The 26,027-nt window shown below is 33.6% G+C and overlaps 1 protein-coding gene and 1 pseudogene across 3 annotated transcripts; both read right to left on the minus strand.

Moving 5' to 3' along the window:
* Nucleotides 1-4,313: 4,313 nt before the first annotated feature.
* On the minus strand, nt 4,314-9,146 carry LOC117684705 (MOXD1 homolog 1-like; annotated as a pseudogene).
* A 2,314-nt stretch (nt 9,147-11,460) lies between these two features.
* LOC105337159 (uncharacterized) lies at nt 11,461-24,440 on the minus strand. 3 transcript variants are annotated; one of them, XM_066066641.1, is made up of 9 exons: nt 24,294-24,440; nt 22,016-22,147; nt 21,557-21,652; nt 21,134-21,318; nt 20,503-20,549; nt 17,019-18,050; nt 14,820-15,006; nt 13,580-14,358; nt 11,461-12,687 (listed from the first exon to the last, which is right to left on the minus strand). In XM_066066641.1, the coding sequence occupies exons 2-9, from the start codon at nt 22,130-22,132 to the stop codon at nt 12,557-12,559; spliced, it is 2,574 nt and encodes an 857-aa protein (XP_065922713.1). In that variant the 5' UTR covers nt 22,133-22,147; nt 24,294-24,440; the 3' UTR covers nt 11,461-12,556. The 3 variants fall into 3 exon arrangements, with proteins under 3 accessions (XP_065922713.1, XP_034313826.2, XP_065922712.1); XM_034457935.2 differs by having other exon boundaries at nt 11,461-12,702; XM_066066640.1 differs by having other exon boundaries at nt 11,461-12,702; nt 22,016-22,144; nt 24,294-24,422.
* Nucleotides 24,441-26,027: the final 1,587 nt, after the last annotated feature.

Raw genomic sequence — 26,027 nt, forward strand, 5'->3', positions numbered from 1 at the left:
CTACGGCGTAAGTCCTTGACAACACGTTATCGCACATGCGCAAAAAATTCCAAATAATAGTAACAGGACATGTTTTAATTTTTTAGGAATCATTCGCTGTAAGGACCTCGGATTGGGTTCAAATGAATGGCACCAAATTTGAAAAAAAAAACTTACATGAAAAATTAAAAGTGTACATGAGATTTATTATGTATGAAAATTAAAATATGTTAAAGAGCGTGAAGTTGCGATATACATGAAGTAACGATTAATTATTCAGATTACACCTTTTATATTTGAAAGAGGCAGATCGATGAATTTTTGTTTATTACTTTTTGGTATTAAATTATGATATTCTTATAGATTAAACATCACGCAGCATTATTATGGCTTACTATGAAAATATTAGCGGATTTAAACGTTCATAAACCGATGCATCTGTTATTACAAAATATTTATGTAAAGTTTTTTTTCTCATGATATGAATGTGATATTAAATGAAACAGTACAGTAACTAAGTGCTACTTTGTATAACAGAAAGTGTGGTCCCCAGAATTGATAGTCACGTGATATGTGTTTATAATTCTCCCTAATGGAGGTTATAAACAAATTTCAATATTACATACCCTTATTTGAATTAAGATTTTAAATGATAATTAAATTCTACTTTTCTGGTAGATTCTGAAAAGTGCTGCTGCTTCATATAGAGTTCATCTTTTATTAGAATAAATGTCCAAAAAATGAGCTCCATATAACCTTCGCTTATTATTTTACGTATTTATTAATTCATTCTGTAGATTTCATTGAAGCAGCAGCACTTTTTAATAATTTTAACATGCCCTTAATTAATATCCAAAAGACCGAACTGATCTGTTAAGGGTATACTCTTGTAAAAAGCGGATTTAGATAGGCTTCCCGATGTCAAACACATCGAACTTGTACATTAAACACTCTAGAAAAGAAACAATACACGCTCTAAAAAATAATTACATGCCGAATCAAAACAAGCATAGTAGATAGAATTTGATGTTGTGATAATTGTTTTATGATTATGCTCCGTTCATTTATAAAATGCATTTTCTCATATTTAAAAATTGATTGATCCGCCTATCTTTACACATAATATGCGTCAAAATTTACAATATGACGTCACATCGACAAGTGCACCACGATCAGTCTGTTGTTTATATTTATCGTTGTTGGACTTATATCTCTAAATGATTGTATGCGGCGATTTGAAATTCTGTGTATAGTATTTTCACAATATGCTTTGAACTCTTAAAACTGTGTACTTTCTGTGTTCAGTTTTACAAATGACAGAGACTCTATGCTACTGTTTCATTTAATAAAAAACAAAAAATGGTGATGTTTAATCGGGCGCCTGTAAAGTGCGAAACGAAATCGAAACGAAACGAAACGAAACGAAATCAAACGAAACGAAACGCAACCAATTGAAACGAAACGAAACCAATCGAAACGAAACGAAATCAAACGAAACGAAACCAAAAATCGAAACGAAACGAAACGGAATTTAAAGAAAACTAATATCAATTTTGACTACATAAAAGTGAAAATAAATTAATTGAAATAAATTTTTGAACCATAAAATATAACTACCTGTATGTTTCAGATTACCGCTGTAAATTTTTAAGCCGATTATCCGAAATTTTCAAAAATAATATAATTATGTAAATAAGCGATGTACATTCCTATACCTTTTAATGTTTCTAATTTGTTTCATTTAATGATATTCAGACGTTGAGAGAGAGAGAGAGAGAGAGAGAGAGAGAGAGAGAGAGAGATGCCTTAAAACTTATCAGCAACATCACATAGCAAAGTATATACGCAAGTTTTGGAAGAGAGAGATAGAGATATGATGATGATGATACTGAAGGGGACATTCTAACAACAAATTTCTTTCTATCGATTTGAAATATTGTAAGAATGAAACGATCGAATACAATGTGATTTATAGCATACTGGTTGGTTACCAGTTTCTAACAAATAATAAGAAAGTATGGCATGAATTTGGACGTCGTAATTTGACAAAATTAAAGTGCAATATAAAGAGGTTTTTTACCTGTTTTTTTTTTTTTTTTACCTTAAATCAAACATGATCCCCTCTTTCTCTCCCTTTCACACGCACGCACAATGTATTTGAATCATTTTACAATATTTCATATCGATATAAAAAAAATCGTGTAGTTGGAATGTCTCCGTAAATAATGTAAACGCACTATATTTAGGGTGTACAATATATGGCGGAATATAATTTTTCAACAAGTTAGCATGGATTTGATTTAGCGCATTTCTGAATTTACCTTTTTATCTACTTATATATTTTACATTTGCTAATGTACTTGATTTTGCGGACGCCGTTTTCCGCCAAAAACGCAAAATATAATACATAGCCAAAGGGGTAAAGACAGTTTTATAATACGTTTACAGTATAATCATCTTTATATTGCAAATTAATTTTGTCAAATTACGACGTCCAAATTCATGCTATACATATTACAACAATTCTTATTATATGTTAGAAACTGGTAACCAACCAGTATGCTCTAAATCACATTGTATTCGATCGTTTCGTTTTTACAATATTTCAAATCGACAGAAAGAAAATTGATCTTAGAATGTCCCCTTTAGTATCATCCTTATATCTCTATCTCTCTCTTTCTTTCTCTCTCTCCCAAACTTGCGTATATACTTTGCTATGTGATGTCGCTGATAAGTTTTAAGGCATATCTCTCTCTCTCTCTCTCTCTCTCTCTCTCTCAAAACGTCTGAATATCATTTTTATCATTTAATGAAACAAATAAGAAACATTAAAAGGTATAGGAATGTACACCACTTATTTACATAATTATATAATTTTTGCAAATTTCGGATAATCGGCTTAAAAATTTACAGCGCCAATCTGAAACATACAGGTAGTTATATTTTATGGCTCAAAAATTTATTTCAATTATTTTTTTTTTACTTTTATGTAGTCAAAATTGATATTAGTTTTGTTTAAATTCCGTTTCGTTTCGTTTCGAATTTTGGTTTCGTTTCGTTTGATTTCGTTTCGTTTCGATTGATTTCGTTTCGTTTCGTTTCGATTGGTTTCGTTTCGTTTGATTTCGTTTCGTTTCGTTTCGATTTCGTTTCGCACTTTACAGGCGCCCTGTTTAATCCGGGCTCATTCAAACATAATTGAGGTCATTCACGTTTAGAGACACTTAACGAATATCTTGGTCTGCTATATTGTACATGTACAAAGTAAATGTTTGCATACATTAGGAACGTTGTAAATCTTATTCTAATTAATACACAGGTTATTTAGTACCATGTAAAATTAATCTCTTCACACAAAAAGACATTTTCAAATTATATTAATCAAAATGATACCATTTATAAATATCAATAATAGTGAATATTAAAAAAAAATGTGAGAGTCTCCATTGAAAATATTTCTTCTTTAAAATCAGGCCTGCAATTATTTAAACATTAATGTTTAAAAATTTAATTCTGGTTGTAACGCGCTTTCTGATTGGCTAAAAAATTATTTTATATCGTATAAAGAATGTTGCCTACGTCATAGTAAGACTAACGTAAAAAACGTATCAATACGCCTGACGTTACGTTTTAAATCTGTACAAATTTACGTCAGTATCAAAGTCCAATGACCGTTTTTATCTACAATGAAGAGTAAAAAAATTAAATAATAAGCAATGAATTCAATATTTATTAGTTTTATACGATATAAAATGGTTTGAAACAGTTTACGCTTTTTTATAAACCGCTTCGCCGTTTATAAAGCGTAAACTGCCCCAAACCATTTTATATCGTATAAAACAAAAAAATATTGAATTCATTCCTTAATTAAATATTATCAATGAATGTAATTAATGACAGCTCAATAAGGTTTTTTAATTTCTTAATTGTCTAATAATTGTATTTTATGTCATATATAGTTAACCCCCTTTGTAAGAACACAGTTAATTGTCCTTTATCTGAAAAGATCTACCAGGGGGCGCAAGTATATATCCTCCAATTTTGGAGGATAATATCTATCCTCCAAACAACGGACGTTGCCTAGACTTGTCTATAGGAGCATGAAAGACTGTCCCAGCCATGATTCAGTAAAGATTTTCGACAAAATATTAGACAGAAGACGAATCTTAACATAGAATAAAACACCAATGTTTTGAAGCATATTAAAGTAATTCAAACTTTCAGGTCCCCACCTTTTAGTACTTTCAGTACTTTGATAAGAAATTTGACTTTTTCTACGTTAGGATAAAAAAACAACATTCAGTTATTTTTATTAATGAATCATTAATTAAATCTTTAAAATGTAACAGTGGCCTAAAAGTAATACTGTTCACATAACCCGGGCACTTAAACGTGCATCGCTAGAGTTTCCGTTTTTATCAGATTCACTATTTAATCTCTGCAGGACCTGCTTGTCCTTCAGCATTTGTACATCACATGACTGAAGCAAAGACAAGAACCTGGGGAAGTCGCCGTTGAACATCTGTGCTGCCCTGTGTACTATATATTTCCCGACATCTCCAATCAAACAGGGATGTTTCCGGACTTCTTTCACCACCTCTTTGCATTCCTCTAAGCAAATGGAAAACGGTTTGCAATTGTTCTCAAGCTTTTCTAAAGGAGGTCGAGTGTCCGGATGAGAGAGGTTAAAAAGTTCGTAATGTTGCAACCGTAGGGATTCAAATCTCGATAAAGTTTTGTTAAAGAAAGACTTCTCCATGTTGTGCACGTGCGGGAAAGGAGGTTTTCGGCGGGAAAAACAACCATGAATACCAAGCACATCTCATCGCTAGTTCCCCTGCCACTGAAGGTTGTTTTCTTTTTATTCTTAGATTGGAACACGCACGTTGTTTTTATTTCATCCCCGGGTTGAATTTCCAAAGGTGGAGACATCCTGGATATAACAAAATTATAAGGAAGGTAATAAGTATCAAATCAACAAAACCGAATAACAGAGTTACTATGTTTCCATACCAAGGGCACTTACGTGACAAATTTGGGTCTATCGTAGCTGTAAGTGGTTTCATTCGTTACATACGCTATCCTCTTTTCATTTCGTATTATCTCTAGCGATTCCTCGCGACCTGTACACAAAGGTGTAATAAAAGATAAGACAATTTATTCAAATTTTTCTCCAAAACCATAGTTGAAACCAGGCCCAACATGTATGACCCTCTCCCGTCTGGCCGAGCTATGCAGACTTTGGTTTGGTCCAAAACTGAATGATCATTACAAATCAAGAATATGTACACAAATCTGATCAAAATACAAAGCACTATGCAGGGGCGAGAATTGGTCCTGTACGAATGGTATACGTACCAAGATAGTGCATATGGTTGAGAGCACGGACGATCTTAATGGGTCCCGTCAGAGGTCTATGGGTGTCCTCTTTGCTGCAGACAGCAGATTCCGCGTGCCTTTCTCTCCCGGGGGTATTTCGAGGTACCATTGTCCCACCATCAGTATGACAGCTGAATTTGGACGCAGCTTTGGGGTGTAGTGTAACGTCATGCCCTAGCTGTCGCTGTAGTCGTCACGCATCTCTGGGTTATTCCAGTGCACCTGTGATAAAAACCCATACGTGTAACAAAGGATTTTTTTGTGGTAAGTGTGGAGGGTGTGCATGCATGGGGAATATTCATTACATCGATGATAAAACCTTGCAGATAAATCCATCAAATCCCATCTAATTTCAGGCACGCAGCATCGTTTTAGAAAGTGTGTTTGGGGGGGGGGGGGGGCGCAGACTCATAGAATAAAAAAACCCAGAAAAAAGGAACTTTCCAGAATCATGAAAATTCTAATCCGTCTTAAATTCGTTATTTCATTTCAATTTTTTTTTTACATTCTCCCAAAAAAGTGCGGGGGGGGGGGGGGGGCAACTCCATCGTTATTCACACTTTTATATGTAATTTAGCAAAAAATCTTTGCTGCGACAAAATAATGGGGGGGGGGGCCTCCCCCTGCCCCCCCCCCCCCCCCCCCCCGATGCTACGTCCCGGAATTAAGAAGTTTATAATTAGATTTTTTTTGGCCATTTTTCGGAAATCAAACATATCTGGATAAAATCAACACCGCACCGTTAACGTAAACATGTTTCATTTGTTGTTTGGAAAACTATACCTGCATCAAGACCCTTTTAATCCCTTTCTGACCAATTCGGATCCCTGCTTCATGGTAGAGACATTGACCTGCTGACCCTACCGTCCAGGTCCCAAACAACGTGTTACACTGGACGGATCCCATCTCGCATGCTGTTGGCCCACTGATTTCGCCCTGTTTATCTGATATATTTTTGGAAAGGACAGAAAGAGAAAAACTCAAGATGATGTATTTGGAACTTTACCACGATAATCTGTTAATTAATACAGCATCCACTCCACACCCCCCCCCCCTTCGACCTTGGGGAGGGTAGACTTGCATGAGAGAATGGAATGGTTGAAAGCTACTCATCCATTAACAGAAGTGCTATACAATATCGTTGCGAGTCATCGAAAACTATTGTGGGCATAGTGAATAAATTGTTCAAAACAATTTTGATTCCATTCTAAACAACCAGACTCAGCAGTTTATCAATGGTCACCCAAGAAAATAGACAAACATGATATCCAAAAATTAGAATTCAATGAAGAAAAGTGTCTCCAAACCCTTGTCTGTAATCTCTGCTTGAACTGCATTGACATTGACCACTAACATGTTATTTTCAAATATTTGCATCTACCAATTATTATTTCCTCTATAAGTGGAAAACTTATTCTTTATGTAAACATAGAAAAATTTACATAACCCGCTAACTCGGGTTATGTATATTTTCTGCAATGTCGCTACCTTCATATCCCGAATGAATCACCAAAGAAAGCATTTTATTGTTTAAGTGAATCCAACCGACCTGAATCGCATCCAAAAAGCAGTATATGATGCATCACATTCACATTGTCAATCACAGGGGTCATTGCAATGACGTGGTAATCCCCATCAGTTGGGAGGTCAAAGGTCATACAAAAATAGTTCGTCTCAAAGTTGGGTACTGATGTATTTGGAAATCTAATGGTAACATTCTTCACCTCTGTTCAATTTAAAAAAAAAACAAATACCGTATTAATACTAAGTGCGGAGAGTATGAACATCATAAAATACATGTTCTTTTGTTATTGATTTATTTTACTGACAAGGACTCTTGATTGCATCGCATTTGAAGCTTTCAAGTTCACAATTCAGCCACGCATTCTTCGGTTTGCACAAGTCACTGTCGTGGGGCTCACAAACTCCTTAAAAATTTAAATCAATAAGTTTTTTTAAAAAAATAAATTCATTGGTTTCGTCGGCTTTTAAGAATTTTTAAGATAATTAGGTTTTCCACTACGTACCTGGATGTGAGAGGCCTTGGTTTGTCTCTGGGGTGGAGTTTTCTTTCCAAGTACAGTTCGGGTCACCGAGCTCTTGTCCGTTCGTTCGTCCGTCGCCATCTGAGTCTTTCTCACAAAGTTCCTTGGTCCATTTCTATATAATAAAAAAAGAATAATATTATCTCTTTAATAGAATTGTCATTGATTTCTCTAAATTAAGCAAAACGTGTAATTTGCACTTTTTTAAAACCTAATTTATTGTAAAGAAAATTTGTACTTTACAAACATTGTAAAAGAAATATGACATTTCATCCACTAAACTTAAAGTACATGAATTTAAATAACTTATTTGATATGAAAAATTATAATCGTACACTTTTTTTTTTAGCGAAACTGATAAATTAAACAGTCCTGTGGCATTTCAAAGACGAATTTTAAAGGACGATCTTAAACACAATTTTTAAACTATTTGCACTCTTAAAATTGGTTACACTCTCAATAAACCATTTTCAGAGTACATGTTTCATAGCATCAGCGGATACGCGTGTGTCATCTAAATTTCAACAATCAAACAGCCCTTGATATTTTTTTTCAGTAACCTTTTGTCGTCTTGAATTTAGAAAAGTCCATCATATATATTTATATCATTTAGTACAATTTTATTTTTTTTTTTATAATTTCAAAGGCGTTACATTTAATAAACTTGAAGGAGAAAACATATATAAAAACAGTGTTAAAAAACAGTGTTAAAAAACATCGCCGGAGTTATTAAGGATTTCCCTCTTTTCGAACCTTTGAATCTTTGGCTGTCTGTGGACGGTTGAAACTGTATTATCGCGGCTATATCTGACTATGTGGATCACCACTATACAGAGTTCAACGATTGCAATCAGATTTTGGCCGGGTTTGTTGAAAACGTTTATAAAAACAAGCCAGCGCCCATCAATGTTTTTAGTTTTAAGCGTGTCAAATGAAGAAACAGCAAAAACCTTTTTTGAAAGCAAGATATTCGATTTTGTATGAATTGGCATATGAACTATTCAATTGTGTATGAATTTGCAGATGAACCGGTCTTAAAAAAATCAATAGGCGACCGTGACGAACCTTGTACACATGTTAAAAACACTACTAGCTTGCTTTTCCATTTTATTCATTTAGTTTCATAAACTGTAGTTTTAAAAGATTAGTTAAAATTGTCTGATTTGTATATCCTATAGAGTAAAAATATTTCCAACACATTGAGCTATATAGGAATCTTTTAATGTTTATTCTATTTATGCGTTTGATTTATTTTAATTTTGTTGTTGCTGATTTATGGTATTAATACCCATGGTACGTTATTGAAATAAGACATGTAAAACTTACCAAACCCGCGGCAGTGAAATCCAACCCGAAAGAGTTTCTCGCCCCACCCCCCAATTCGTTCTCATGACCCAATCCATGCCACAAAAAATTTGGTTTGCACGGGTGAGGCACCATGTCCCCATTCGGTATCCGCTGCTGAAAGCTCTTAAATCCAAAGCATGAAGAACCCCATAATAAAAGGAGGCAAATAAATCTGAAAATCAAAAGGAAAAAAGTTATTACAAGAATGTGTCTTATCATAAGCGTAAATATCTCACCAAGATTAGGAAATTAGATTCAAATTTAACGATGGCATCCCAAAGGTTAGAATATGGGACACAGATTTTCAACTCACCGTGGGAGCATGCTTGCAGATGGCTGTTTGAATGCGGGGATATAAGGTTGAGCATGTAGTTTTGATGTATGATAAACAGCTATGCTAACTACGCCTGAGTCATTTTCGCAAGAACTGTGTAACCTACGAGAACTTCGAGTACTTTTTGCTGCTGTTCGTTTCATAATAACTATAACAAGTTAATAGCATGAAATTATCTAAAGTTCAGTAGCTATTTTTCTCTCGCTTCGCTTTAATTATGCATTTATTCTAGTATTTTTTTTTCTGTTGATAGCATGTTTAATTACATGTTCATTTTTAACCAGGTTTTCCAAGGGTTAATCCGGTTATTAAAATTGTGAAAATGGCGGTCGGGCGGCTGTCAAACGGGTACCATCATTGTACGAATTACTCCTACAGTTTTCAAGATTTGCAGATCAATAATACATATATCAGAGATGTGCATATTGCTAATAAAATTTGATTTCTGATAACTCCTCCTACAGTTTTTAAGATACAAAGTTGTCCTTTTGCAGATCAATTGTACATATACATGTATATATCAGAGGTGTGCATTTTGCTAGGATTTTGATTTCTGATAATTTATGAAAAAAATACCACCTTTTGAACTTAGTCATATTTTGGCAAAATACTGCATATAAAGTACTCCATTTCACTGGATACGGTAGGTAGTGTTTATCAATTCAGGGTTGACATGGATTATGGATACAGTTCACATAAAAGAAAACCCGGTTTGCTGTCACATTGACAGCTTTTCACTTGTTATATCTAAGTCATCATCGATCCTATCTAGATACAGCACTGGTATTCTTTTTTTTTATGTGCATAAGTTGATTTTTAAGAAAATAAGACTCAATAAAGTAGACCAATTGTAGTTATTCTATGCGATGAAATGCAAAAGTATATGTAACGATACTTTTTTTTTTCGAGGGAACCGCCCCCCCCCCCCCCCCAAAAAAAAAATAAGTTAAGTTTTTTATGCTCAGACACAATTTTTCACAAAATTGTCTTTTACTAATTAACAATTTTTTTTGTCAATGAGTCCATGACCCTAATAAAAAATTGTTAATTAGTAAAAGACAAAATGTAGAAAGTGTCCGAATAACAATACCGGTATCTCTATTCGTGTGAGTGGGTGGGCGGGGCTATAGGGATATTTTTATTTTGCATATAACTCATATTTGTGCACCTATGTAATTATAGCATTTATATTTATCGGTGGGTTCCTAGTTCAAGGGGTATTGTCCTCGATGTGAATTCAAAAACTCTGCAAATAACAGGGTTGACTTTGGGTCATGACCCCCTCCCTTAGCCTCTCCCTAGACCTACATGTATAATCTTGGATGGATGCTACATCTTGTGATTCAAATGCAAATGAGTCTTTGGTGCTAAATCTAAGCCGTAATTTTTAGATGCTAAACTAAGGAAGCTAACCTTTTTTTTGTAGCATGTTGCCTGTGATGGCAATATTTCATTGAAGTTATTCATTCATTTTTGCTTACACGACTCAAATTTGAAATATCATTGACCCTTGTGCTAAGATCGTTAAAAGTGATAAGATTAGATATTTTCATTGATATAACAGTAAATTATAAACCTGACGCGCCGTAAGCATTATATAAATCTAACAAGCGTTACAAGAACATCCACCGATAGAAATCAAGCCATTAATAATTTCTTTATGAACAAGTTTTAATCTGAATACTATAGCAAGTCTATGTTTTAGGTATGGAATGAGAGCATCCCTTTACAATGTAAATGGCATTTGCATTCTTCAAAAAATCGAAATCCACTTGGATCTTTTTAAAGATTAAAAGCGTTACCGTATTTTCCCTGCGTTAACAATGCTTATATCGTCTGATATTATGCACCACATTATGTAGGAAAATACATGTCTTTGTATCAGATCAGAATAATTATGACACAAGTATTCATATCAAAACCACTTTAAATTCATACTATCTATTTTATAAGGGGATAAAAGGACACAAGTCGTTTCTGATACATTGCTATTTTTATATACATGTATTAAAATACACATGCAAATGCAAATTTAAACATATTGGGTGTAAATAAAGCTTGCAATGCTTTTTGCAAATTAACTAAATATAAATAACTTCTTCATTCAAAATGTAAACAAGTACATAAAAAATTTATCAAAAACTAGAAAGCAATTCTGCTAAACAAAATCAAAAGGGCATGGTCATGATCGTAGCTTAATGAAACTTCAACTTGTCAGATTGTCAATCAAATTTTGGCCATGCATTAAAGACACACAAAATACTTCAAACGAACAAAAAAATTGTATCTCACGTCATTGCCATGCCCTTCTAAACTTAGTCATAAAGCTTAAATACTAATAATAGTATTTATCAAAAGCAGTGTTATTGTTAAGAGCTTGTTTCAACTTTAAATTGATAATATCAATATAAACAACAAAATACTCATTACTACCTAAAACATTATTTTTTTTTAAATACACTGACTTTAACAATCTGATATAATATACCAAGAATCTTTTCGCTGTAGATTGATTTTTTATCAAATATAAATTTCAATGAAAAAAAATATAGCAACTTTGACAACCTGATATAATATACCAAGAATTGTTTGGCTGTATATTGATTATCGTATAAAATACATGAACACATACAGGAACACATTCTGGGTCCTTCATTAAATGCCATCATGATCTAAAGTTTACAGAGATTGAAATACAAAGTATGAATTACAGGTCCATATCAATCTACAAAAAATTTAAAAATATTGTCATTTGTACCTACTCTCCACATTCTTAACGAATTGTGCAAACAAGTTTTAAATTTGAAAAAAAAAATTGTCATGATTTTCTCATGATTGTCAACGAACTGGTGAACTGTGACTTGATGCATGATATTTTCAACAGCTGCTGTTTGTTAGTCAGAGGATCATGATACCCGGTGATATTTTAGTTTGCAACTTTTTAGTATCACTGTCTAACCGTGTAGTTTATTAATATTACATGTAAATATACCAGTATATCATATTTTTCAATAATACATGAAGATGTACACTGGTTTAGTGGTTTACACTGTAATTTGAAAAAATTCATATTGGGAGGGGGATAATACACACTCTGAATATTGGCTAGCGTAAAAATATAAATAGATGTACATCCATGAGTTATGTATTACCTACAGTATGTGGACATGTATCATATACAGTGTGGTATGATACTGAATACAATTTGATAAGTTGGTTAACTCCATATTTCAATACATGTATCGTGTTTGAACTAAACTGTGATTTAATCTACATTACATACATGATGTTAGAACTACTTTCACTCCAAAGCTTACAACAAATGCATGGTCATTTGAAATGCTTCCAAAAAATTCATACTGAATAAAAAAGGAGTCATTGAAATTTCTCAAAAAAAAAATGATGAGTCAAATATTCACTCAAGAGAAGCATGAAATGATTAGTGTTGATGGTTTTTATAACAAATTTCAAGCTATTTTTTGCGTTTCTGTTGTGGTGTGCTGGATTTTGTAGCTGCTGCTCTCCGTTTTCGATCACTCCTCACCGGTTCTACCACTGGACAGACAGTAATCTCATTTTCACAAGATGTTGCTGATGTCTGACCTTCAAAAAATACAACTGTTAGAATTTAGGTCTTTTTCCGTAGTGCTAATGAAACATTTTACTTCTATGGGTCACATTCGGAGGGAAATGTTGTTTTGAAAATACTGTGATTTCATCAATATCTGTTTAATAACAATTTAAACCTTAGGTTAAATATCAACAGTGAGAGGTATAATTAAGAGGCCTTAAATAGGGATTAATGGTGGTGGCCATTTTTAGGCTATATTTACCTCTTTTTATCAAAGAGCTCTGTATAGAGATATAGAAAAATGTTAACATTTTTAAGCAAATGTATATGGATTTTAACTGATAGTTTTTGGCCAAAAATATCAAGTTTAAAAGTTTAAGGCAGAGTTGATGGTTAATTTGTTGACCATTCAGCCTCTTTAAGGTCAAAATCTAGTAAGTGAAAGGTGCCTACAGGTTTTTGAAATTCAAGTTACAAATTGATTTCTTTCAATGATACCTAAAAACAATAGCTTTGATAGGGTGTATCAGGCTTGAATTGATGGTAAACACAATGAAAAATCAATGTTTTAAACTGTCATTTTCCATGGAATATGAAGGAAATCAGTAACAAATCCCAGAGTCTTGTCCATTTTTTAATAAGGAAATATGCCTACAGTCTCTCCAAAAAGGGCATTAAACAAGCTCCTGACCTCTTCTTTAAAATGATGCCAAATTGAATATAGGTATCGGGGTTACTTTTCTCATGATATAATATAAAATGTCAATTTTTTTTATCATTTTCTACGTTTCCTTTAAAGCCGTAAAGTACAGGAAAAAGATCTAACATATCAATAATGACATCATAATGGTTCTAGCACTAAATAGACAGTCTGGAATCATTTACTCGATCTTGACCTTAAAGACCAAAATCATCAACACGTACCTGCAGTCTTCCTCCTCAGTGTTTGGTTACTCAGACTGATGACAATAATGGATATACCTCTCTTAATGGATGGTTTGAAGGCACTCATGATCTGAACAACGGTTTCTTTCCCAAGATCTGCTGGAACAAGAGACTCTTTGCTGATGTTTTGAGTTGCAGGACAAATTATGAGGGAGTGTTTAGTGTCAGCACAAGCAGAACGAATCAGTTCTTGAAGAAACATGATGCTATTTACAAAGTCTTTCATCTCTTTCATGAAAAACACCTTCTTATTGAGGGTCTGGCCTTCCCTTGCAGACTGATTCTGTATTAATCTTTCTATACCCTGGTTTTCCTTGGATGCAAGAAAAATGTCATCTGATGGATAAATGTATGAATCACATTGGTTCCAACCTTCCCGATTCATCCAATCACAGATTCCTTTCCATTCAGTTTCAGTGTCTGATTGGCTCAAAGGGGTAGTCGACACAGTTGTAGCATCCGTCCATTCATACAGGTGGCCCAATAATTCTTTGGCATTTGGGAGAAGTCTGTTCCGTATCTTGCATGTTCTGTCCACGGTATCGTTCAACTTTAAAAACAGAGTATTTAATTTGGCATCCATGAAGAGGACCTCTTCTCCATTGGCATTTTCATTCCTTACTTCACTCAGTAATGAGGACTTGATTTTGTTTACAATTTGTTCCGGAAGGTTAAGCAGATGTTTAATTGATTCCATTTGATTAAGCTGACAACTGGTATCTGTCAACAAATTCCCAAGCTTCTTAAACTGTCTCTCCCTGTGAATCAAACAAATGACAGAATTAGCATATTTCCTGTACAAATAAATATAAGTAGCAATTGAAGGGTAAATTCTATTTCTACTTTCATAAAATGTATAATAAAATGAATAGTATTGGTACATTATTATACAATATAACTTTCTGTATTGAAGGTTCTTTTCACCCCATATAATTTTTGCCCTTCTACACTTGCAAATAGTTTTGCTGGTCATTGAATTTGCACAGACACAGTTGTATTTTATAAAGAGGGAACATTCAGGACATTGGAATTCGCCCAGTCTTAAATTTGCCTGCTGGAAATAAGGACAAAAGGGGCAAAAATTAAATGGGGGCAAATATTTTCCTGAGTACAGGAATACATTTGTCAAAATTTCATTCATAAGCTTAGACATGAACAATTTGAATGGAAGAAATTTATCCATAACATCTTCTCCTAAGAGTCACTGCTAACAATTTACCTGACCATATCTGTAATAATTTTCATGAAATGAGGAAGATGGTCATCAGTCAGCTGATCTGAAAAGCTTTCTGAACTTGTCCAGATAGCAACATTCTGCACATCAAAGCTGTCCTTGGCCTCTTGGGTTATCATGATCTTTTTGGATGGCCAAACTTTGGTTGTACTGCTAATTGCTAAAGCACAAGCTGAAACCCACATGGTTAAACAACATTAATAATTCTTATCTACAAACAATATTTGACTACTGAGTTTTATTGATTACATGTGTTTGTGAGCTTGGTGTAAAAATACAGAAATTTACCAATGCTTTTTGCACTAAAACAAATCTTTGGTTTGATTACTGGCTAAATCATATCAAATATGATTTATGATAACCGTATCTTTAAAATAAATATCGTACAAGAGAAAAGCTGTCATTGTGACAGCAAACTGGGTTTTCTCTTGTGTAAACAGTATCCATAGTTCATTTGTCAACCCTGAATTGAGAAACGCTACCTTTCAAGAGAAATGGGGTACCCTATATGCAATATTTTGCCCCAAAATAATGAAGTTCAATAGCTGTTTTGTTTTCCACAAACTATCAAAAATCAAAATCAAAGTAATACGCTTATCTCTGATATATGTACAATTTATCTGCAGAACAACAACTTTCTATCTTGATAACAGTAGGAGGAGTTATCTGTACAATAAGGGTACCCTAAGAGTAATATTATGCGAAAAAATAACTATCAGTATGTTCAACAGCTAATTTTTTTTTCTTTCTTAAATTTTCAAAAATTAAAATCCATGTAATATGCAAATTTCTGATATATGTACAATTGATCTGCAAAACAACAACTTTTTATCTTGAAAACTGTAGGAGTAGTAATCCACACAAAAGGGGTACCCTTTTGGCAGCCACCAGCCCGCCAATTTCAAAAACCAGATTTTTCAATTGGAAAAACTGGTTTAAAAAGTAGGTTAGTTTGGTTCATTTCACTTTCATTGTCATCTAGCAATGCCTTTTTAATTAATTCAAAATAATTAATAATTGTATAATATCCTTTAATTATAGTGAGCGCAGCTCACCGGCGCACAGCGCCGGCGAGTGAAGCGAGCTCTAAGAACCAGTGTGCGCAGAAAAAAGAACGAGCTAAACCTACAGTTCATCAAACAAAATTTTTTGTCTACGTCCCATAATGCTCTCTAATGTTTTCACCCGTGGTGCTATGCCAAAAATGGCCGACTTTTAACTCGTAATTTACGGAGTCTTAAAGTTTGAAGACACGTTTTGAGTACTGCATATACTTTGGCGAGACTCAAAAGATTTGTTACATGCTTCAATACCTTCATATTGAGTAAACAAACGTAAACAAAGATGAACAAAGTCATGGATGACGTCACAGTGCTCTCGCACTATATTTCCCGCGATAAATTTAGAGGTGGATCAAACATCTGTGTGTACTTGATTTAGCTATTTCAGTATAGACTGTGATACCTGCCTCATTGACATATAATTTGTTTTTCATTTTTTTTAAATATAGAAATTGTATAAATATACACTAGCTAGAGCTATACTTTACTGTCATATCAATCCATTTTCGCATAATTGTGCATGCGTGTACAGTAAGTTTATGAGTAGGGAGGAAATAAACAATAGGACATTTTGAACTAAATAAAAAGGAATAAAATAAAAAAAATAAACAGTTAAAAAAATTATGTAGATTTTGCATATAGTCAGACCATTTAATTTAAAACTAAGTGGGAAATTACACACCTATAAACAGGGACTGCGCTCTCTCTCTCTTTCTCTCTCAGGATAGCAGGATAGGGGGTTGCGCTGTATGTATCACAACCATTAAAATTAGTACTTTTGGCATACTTATTATAGAGCAATACTCTCTCAAAAATTTACACTAGGTTGACAATGATGCGAGGTATGTATAATTCTTGCTGCGCTCGCCAGAACGGTAGCACCATAAAACACATTACATTGAATACTTTAATATCAAAATACTGTTAAATATTGAATACTCTTCTTGAGTGCAGTAGTATCTTATTTCAGGATTTCACAATTTACTTAAAACATAAGAAGTGTTCAATATTGTTTTAGGAGTTTTTCTGCAAAATCTGTCTACATGTATTAGTTATCATATATATACATACTGTTAAACTGTTATTATGTCAGTGTGTCTCTTTATAACATAATCATACATACTGGGAAATTTGGCCATTTCTTCCCATTCCGACTCTGAACTTATCCCTGGTGTGTGGGGGAGGACTTGTGGACTACTCTTGTCTCTGGTATTACACGAGTTCTTGGAGACATTTGTCTGTTGAACCATTTCATCATCAGAACTATACCCCTGGCCATTACTAGTAGCCTGGTCTTCTGTGTTAACTTCATCAATGGAAGACGGGGAAGTTGTGATGTGTAGCTCAGCTGTGATGAATCTATCGGCTCCATTTGAGGTTTTGTTGTTTCCGCGGGAGTTGTTCTTTGGGGTTGAAAATGTTTGATTTTCTGCTGCTCGGGTTTTTTTGTTTCCGTTCTTTGTGACCTGTGTCCTCTCTTGTGTAGCTGCCTCCTGATTTCCTTTCTTAACATTAACATCTGTTTTTTTATTCACAACCTCAACATTGCTTTTTTTGGCTTTCTCTTTGCGTTTTAGTACACTGCTATTTTCAATTTCAATTGTGTCTGAATCCTCCAGTTCGGGACTTGGGTTCCGTGACCTATTCATTAGACGCCTGTCACCTCTAATGTCCGTCAGCCTGACACTTACATCTAATGCCTTGCTATGAAATGGATCTTCCAGCACAGAATCACTAGAGTCATTCACATTTTGCAAATCATTCTCATTCCCACTGATTTCTGAAATTTGATCGATCTCGTCATCTTCTTCGGAATATTGTTTGTTGAGACTTAGCTTTTCTTTCAAAGGGCTAGTTTTGGTTTTCTGTTTACCGTCAGGCACATTTTGAACAATGGGAGAAGCAGACTCTTTTAATTCTATTTTCTTGCCTTTTCTAGCAGACTTCCTAATTGCATCCCCTTTTTCGCTGGTAGTGGACATTTCCTCATCCATGTCTTTTTCTGGTGACAGCTGGCTTATCATTAAAATATCATCATCATACTGTGTGTTAAGGCTGTCTGGTTCTGCATGTACTGCATTATCTTCATCATCACTTCCTTGCTCTTCATCAGAGCAATTCCTTACTAAATGCTGATGCTGGTTTTTTAATGCACCTGAAATCATCAAATAAAATGTTTCTAAGTTTAATTCTTTAATGAGGGTTTTATATACTAGTATATCTTTAATTGTTGCTCTTGTGTGGCTTCGTTATTAAATTTTTTTAGCTATTAATATTATTGAACATATATATCATTCAAAATTGCATTCATTTATTATGAAAATATCATGCTTTCATTTGCCATTGTTCACACTTTGATTCATTCATTCATTTATAATATGGCTGTGGTACAATTGGTCACTTGGTTGAGTTTGGCAGGTGGATCAGTGAATGAAGGGTATGTTATACTGTTTATTCTAGTACATGTAATGGTATAGTGTGGGTGCGCATGTTAATTCAACTTTGAGCACAAACTTAAAGAATTATTTTCGTGACCCAAGACGGTTGCTTAATATATAGAGCTTCATAGCCTGTCAACCAATTAATTGTTTTCCATTCGTCATAAATTCTGTACTACTTGGTGAGTTCCTATTTTATGCCTATAAATACTGTATAATTAGGGGTAAATTTAATGACTGAATGGAATGAGAGTGTTTTAATATTGTTAATATTTATAGATCACCAAACCAAGTAAATCCATCACATATGTTTGTTGAAATTGAGCATACAGCAATAAATATTAAATACATGTATCAACATACAAGGCCTTAAAGTATTATTTGAATCCAAATAGTGGAGAAAAAATACATAAACTGGTGCCCATGTTAGGACCCAATTGTAACTGCAAGGTGCCAAGTCAAGTCTTAATCAGGGACTCGAACCCAGGGCCTATGGCTTACCATTCCAGCACTCTGACCACTGAGGTATTGTACAGCAAACCTGATTCATGGGTTTATTCAAACATTTTAAATATTTTACTACCGAAACAGTAAAAGTGTGAAGTACCAGGGGCAAAACAGATTCTTTATATTACCGATAAGTGCAATTTGTTATAGGTGATTGAAGCTGGCATTGTCGTAAGTGTGAATTCATCATAAACATGCTTGCTGCAATCTAATTAAAATTAGAACTTCCATCCGCTCCGGTTTTCGATATGTCATGTGACATATCGAAAACCGGGGAGCGGATGGAAGTTCTAATTTTATTTAGATTGTGCTTGCTGTATCCATGTTTTACTGTAAATACATTTCAATGCTATACCTACTTTTTTTAAATTTTCTAATCGATTTCTCATTCATTTTTAATTGTTTTAGCCAATAGTACCTTTACAATGCATTATAACTTGCTGGTAATTTCATTACTTAACTATCAAGATCAATTGATTGTACATGCAAAGTAAGTGAAATAATACTTTTTTTTCCCTTCAAATTAAGTCTCAATGAGATGAATGTTATTAGAGGTAACACCTAGGGGATTTCTGTAATCACTTGGTCATCAAATCATTATCATTTGAGTTTATGATTCCAGTTATTGATGCCTCCTGGCCTCTTCACACATTCAGGTGGTATGGGACACTTCCATGTTATGATGTATTATTAATCGAAATAAACAATAAAATCAAGTGTAATCTTATAAATAGTTTCTTTCCTAAATTTGTCACCTAACAGCACAGCACAGTGGGTTAGAGGGTTCACTTCGAATCTGCAAGTCATGAGTTCAAATCCGGCTGGGGATTTTAAAATTTTTACCTTTCCATAACTTTTTAAAACATATCTTTTTGGTTAAATATCATGAAATTTGATAATTCTAAATTGATTAAAGTATTTTAATTATAACATACTTTAATCCACACTAATATTGACAGATGTCCCATACCACCTTATTTTACTTTAGCATAAATTCATGTTAAGTGTTATGTTTAACTTTACAGGTATAGATAGCACCCTCTTTAATTAGTGTGCCTTCTTTTGTTTTTGATCTGGAAGTACCTTTTTAAAGTAGATCCAGTGTTCTGTGATGTCACACTTTTTTGTAAAACTTTGAATTCTTTAAAAATTGTGCAAGATAGTTTTATTTATTTTATGTGAATATAATCACATGGATGTAATTAGAATTATTGGTAGGTTCAAGATATTTTCGCACTTAATTTTATACTAAATTTCCAAATTTTTATATATTTTATCTATGCAAAGGGGAAATAACTCTTTTTCTGACTTTCCTCTCAGTTGTATGTCTAAATGCTATAGTTTTTCTTATTCCAATGATTAATTTTAAAATATTTTTGTAATTTTAGTTTTCTGATAAAGTTGACATTAAAATTAAACAAGAAAAACAAATTTCTGCCTACAAGATTTTACTTTTAACAAAAAAAATACATTTTTCTTATGCTAAAATATGCTTTAGTTTATGTTTATCTGGCATCTCAAAAAGTGTGATGACATGTATATTTTTTCTAACAGTTGATGACATTTAAGTCTATTAAGTCGAAATCAGTTCGGTTTTTCAACTTTCCTCAGAGAATTTTACGAGTATGGAGCTACCTTAATAATATATTTTAAAGCGCTTACCTTTATTACTTTTAAATTGCTCATAATGGTCAGGACCACAGAACACTCTACAAATAAAACAAAAATAAATGTACATTTTAGAGTAGTGGCAATTGCCCCCTTTTTACTTGATGTACCACTAAGTCTACATACATGTACATGTATAACAACTTACAGTGCTTGGTTTCTTAATGACCGACTGTTAATGAAAAAAAAAAATATCAGGTTTACTAGACTTATAAAGGAGATTCACAAATATATACCATTGTACATGTATTTTTTGTTGACAGCAAGGAAAATCTTATTTACCTCACTGAAATTGTGACAATTTGACCAGTCTTGTATTTACAAATTATAGAATGTTGTGCTTTGATTTATGGTAGTTCAAGATCAGTACAGTTGAAGTTAAAATTCTCGAACACTGATATCTCGAATACAATGGATTTGTCGAAGTGATTTGTACATCAAACCACTTATTTTTTTAAAATATTTTACTCTTGATATCTCGAATACTCAGATATCACGAAGTTTTTAAACAGTCCCATCTAGTTTGAGATAACAAAGTTTGACTGTAAAATGCACACATTTGGCAAGTTGTAAGGTATGGATGTTTATCCAAAAACATTTAATTTTTGTTTTACTTTAGATTTACCTGTACATGACAATGGTGGAGTTCTCCTTTAGATATCTGACTTCCATGCGCTTTGTGATGGCCACACCATCCAGCTTGGCACAGTAGTAGTGGAAGGTTTTAGAACAATTAGATATAGCGCAACCTGATGTAGCACCCAGCCATTTTCCCTGTCTACTCTTGTCAGTCTTGCAAATAAAACATTTCTACCAAAAAAAATAACAGTTTGTAGGTACCTTAGTGATATTTATGGAAACATTAACTTTAAACCTGACAGTGGTAAAAAGAAAAGAAAAAGCATTTAAGGAAGTAATTAACAATCAAATAAACAATAATTATCACATTTATATTATTTACATGTATCACTAAGTACAACAGTAGTTACAATGATATAAACATGAGAGTAAAATGAGGTCTTAGAATTTTTACTTTACAATGACTTACCAATCTTTTGCCTCTGCGTATCTCTTTTTCAACTTTGTCAATTTTAAATCCTCCAAAACTTGTAAACTTGTACTGTACAAGATCAGCTGAATATTGCTTTAATAAAAAATGAGAGAAAAAAATAGATTTATCAAAATAGGATTTATTGTATGCTTTGATATAAATATATGTACTTTTAAATCAACATGTCTCCGTTTTTATAAATAATTATTTTATACGACACAAAACAGAGTAAAGCACAAAGTATTTTCTATTGTGTTGGAGAGAGGTGCGAGGATAAAGTACAGCAGTGTTATGCAACATCATTTGTCATTTTTGAACATCCTGATTCGACCTCTGACATTCTGTATGACTGTCCGCATCAAATGACAAGACACATGGGATTTAAACGACAGACTCTGACACATAATTGTCATGGTATTTCACACAACGTCAAGGTACTCACTGTGTCCTACCTACCATGCACTTGTGATGGGCTGAAGTATTTTTGTTGTCATGATGTAGTTTGCCACAGACTGGTTCTGCTTCAACTCCAAGGTGACAAAAGCCACACTTTATATCTTTTTCTGCCTCCATCAGGAGCAGCTGCTGCTGAAATGGAAACCCTCCCTTTGTTAAATTCAACACACTAACGTATACTATTTCACAACAATGTATATACAATAAATGCAGCTAGTAATAGTGGCTGAACTTATCAGTTCATTGATTTAAACAACAATATGCTTTCTTTGACAATTCATGTGGATGTGAGGGTAGCAAGCATTGGAGTAAAAAATATATGCGTACTCTAAAACCTGGCCTGGCTTGGCCCCATTGGCCTGGCCTCAAATATGGCCTGGCCTCCAATTTGGCCTCTTTAAAAATTTTTGGTCTCAAATTAATTTTTTCTCTCTCATATTTTCAAAGATTTTTTAATGAATTTTTATTGATTTTTTATTGTTTTAGAGATAATCATATTGAAAAAATATATAACAAGTGACCTGACTGAATGAGTTTTATATGTACTTGATTTTATCCATGTTTACACACAAAGTAAATATATGTATGACATGCATGTACAACACTATTCTCAATATTGACAAGTATAGTGAATGATCCCTAATACAAATGGAATCAGCGTTAAAATTCAGAGCTGCAACCCCCTTCCCCCCCACTTCAAAAAGTACTCAAAACGTAGAATGTAGATATTAGAATAATAAAGTAAAAGGTCATTTTAAGAGACCGACCTGTTAGATGGATCAATAAATATCTAAAACATTTATAAGCTGGTTAATAACACCAAATATCTATCCCTGTGTAATCACTGTAATGCATTTTAAAAATGCCAGTTTGCTTACATTAAGAAGCCAACATCAAATAGATAGCCATCGGCAAAACAACAAGAGTGTCTATGTAGAGCACTTTTAATACTTGCAAAGGCTTAAGAAAATTAAAAGTCAAACTTCTTTCACAGTTGATTTTTGCCTATGCAAATTGATAACCATCCATAACACTTTTAGCTGTTCTGCACTTGGTGATCTGTTTCGGGTTCCCAGAGATATTCAAATTCTGCGTCAGCAATAACTTTTACATGCCAATGAGCGCGGCCACTAGAGGGCCCTCTTCATTACAGATCACCAATCTGTATATCGCTTATATCAGATAATCCCCTGTCTCCATTGAAAGTTAGAGACAGACAACCAGTCTACCGAGGGCAAGGGCACCAGAAATAAGGGGAACTAATTGTTTTAAAGTATGCTGAATTAACTCGTATAGGCCTAAGAGACAAGGGGTCAGCCTATAGCTCAAAGGCTTAAATTGACCTTGAAGTTGAATACATGTATTCATAGAGCTACTCGAAGACAGGTTTTCAATTTATTGATTAAGCTCAGATTTACTATGAATTATCAACAATAATTAAATCTATAGAACAAAATGAAGTAGAACAAGAAAAAAATAATCATTTGCGTCTACGATAATCTGTTTATGATATGCGCTTGATTAAAGAAAAAAAAAAACTCAACAGATTTATCATAATGAAACCTAGATAAAATGTTCTATCGTTAAAATGACAGATGTCCTATGGACCCGGTTTTGAGCGTAGCCTGGTCACGGTAAGGTTATTCTTTCTAAATGAAACCTTTTACAAGAGCTTAGAATGCAGTAACAATCGATTTTCAATTCAAATCAAAATTGGAATATTTCTAGTCTCAAATTTGATTCTTGAAACACAGATTAAGCAACCCCCAGACACCCTCCTCTTCACAGCCTTTTCAAAAGTGCGAATACATACCAAAATACTCTCGAATTCTCGACAAAAAGAGGTCTTTCTTTTCTATTAATTAATTTTAGTTTTTATTAAAATTTTGATTTTAATAAAATGATGTAAAAATGTTTAATAAATATGGAGTCAAATTGTTCAGCATTGCTTCCATGCACTAAAATATCATAGACAAAGAATTGACAAAATTTGATGCCAAAGAAAAACCACACAGCAACTTCAGAGGGGTGATCCCCTTAATTGATAAGTGGGAAAGGGTTCAGCTTAACGATGATTAATTCGTAAATTTAAAAAGAAAATTCCCCCTGGTCTCCCCCTCCCCCACGATGCTACGTGCCTGCACAGGGCACCGTTGAACATGTTTTTAGCATCTCACCTCTTGCTGTTTTGACATTTCCTCTGACAAAGGTAGAGTGTGTATAAACCAAAATATAAAGTATATTGTTTAGGAAGCAATAAAATAAAGCAGATACTTACCTCTTGAACTTTACCTCTTCAGATATATTGCTTAACACCATGCAGCATCAGCAACGCCGCCAAAAGTTCGAATAGTTCAGTAGGGTTGTGATCATATGTAATAGAAATCGATTAAATAGTCTGAATCTGATAAAAACGGAAACTCTAGCGATGCACGTTTAAGTGCCCGGGTTATGTGAACAGTATTACTGTTAGGCCACTGTTACATTTTAAAGATATACTTAATGATTCATTAATAAAAACAACTAAAAGTTGTGTTTTTTTTATCCTAACGTAGAAATATGTCAATTTTCTGATCAAAGTACTGAAAGTACTGAAAGGTGGGGACCTGAGAGTTTGAATTACTTTTACATTCCTTCGATTGACGAATATGTTCCAAAACATTATGTGTTTTATTCTATGTTAAGATTCGTCTTCTGTCTGATATTTTGTCTATAATCTTTACTGAATCACGGCCGGGACAGTCTTTCATGCTCCTATAGACAGGTCTAGGCAACCTCCGTTTTTTGGAGGATAGAATTTATCCTCCAAAATTGATGGATATATACTTGTGCCCCCTGGTAGATCTTTTCAGATAAAAGGCAATTAACTTTGTATTTACAAAGGGGGTTATATGACATAAAATATAATTATTAGACAATTAAAAATTCACCTTAATATCGAGCTGTCATTAATTATATTCATTGATAATATTTAATAAATATCAATGTTTAAATTATTGCAGGCCTGATTTTAAAGAAAAAATATTTTCAGTGGAGACTCTCACATTTTTTTAAATATTCAGTATTATTGATATTTATAAATGGTACTGGTACTGTACCAGTTATCGGCTAAGACCAGTTATCGGCTAATCTGAGGGTTCGGGTTTATAGCACGCGACTATCCGAGATTTTTTTATATCAGTCGTCTGTTTCGAATAAAGAAAAGTAAGTTTGCTTGAAAACTTTCTTGAATATGTTATAAACATGAGCCTTAATGACCATTTTTTACCGCCGATTTACATCTTTGCACTTTCAGCTCTGGGGGGAAATGACGTAATAAGTTAAAAATAGAATATGACCTCTTTGTGATACGTTATTATATCTTGATATTGATTTGACATATAATATAAATACATATAACATTTATAAACAGAAGAAAATCACTAAATTCCGAGAGATTCACAGCGAAGTTGAACGCCTGAATGTACGATTATGTATTGAATAGCATACGATTTTGTGTATTACCGTGTGATGATAAAGGAATAATTACAGTTGAGGAAGTTGTTCTACGATATGGAACACCCGGGCCTCTATCATCCATTCTGACCAGGGTCGCTAGTATGGAGCGAACTGTTCTCCGAGATGTGTCGTGTCTTACACATAAAGAAGACACGTACCACCTGTTACCACCCACAAAGTAATGGGATGGTGGAAGTTTCAATAAGACACTTGTGACGATGCTAAGAGCATACACAAACGATCCCCATTCTGACAGGGATAGGTTTTTACCTTATGTCATGATGCCATACAGGTCATCAGTACATGAGACCACAAGGTTCACATCAAACCTCATGATGCTTGGTAGAGAGGTGACTACACCGCTGGACATTGTTTAACTGAAGTTAAACATATTCCAAGCAACAAGTGGGCATGGCAACTCAAAGAGACAATGGAAGAAGCTCACAAGTATGTCAGAGAGAACTTGCTTTTGAATACATTACATCGAATTTTTCGATTTTTTTCATATACTAAG

This window comes from Magallana gigas, chromosome 7 (genome assembly GCF_963853765.1).
Source record: "Magallana gigas chromosome 7, xbMagGiga1.1, whole genome shotgun sequence".
Taxonomy (NCBI): domain Eukaryota; kingdom Metazoa; phylum Mollusca; class Bivalvia; order Ostreida; family Ostreidae; genus Magallana; species Magallana gigas.

Coding starts and splice junctions, on each gene's coding strand:
- LOC105337159 (XM_034457935.2), bottom strand. CDS start 22,132: ATGGAGGCAGAAAAAGATATAAAGTGTGGCTTTTGTCACCTTGGAGTT. Junction 21,653..22,015: donor CAGCCCATCACAAGTGCATG/GTAGGTAGGACA, acceptor TTTTTATTAAAG/CAATATTCAGCTGATCTTGT. Junction 18,051..20,502: donor GCAATTTAAAAGTAATAAAG/GTAAGCGCTTTA, acceptor TGATGATTTCAG/GTGCATTAAAAAACCAGCAT.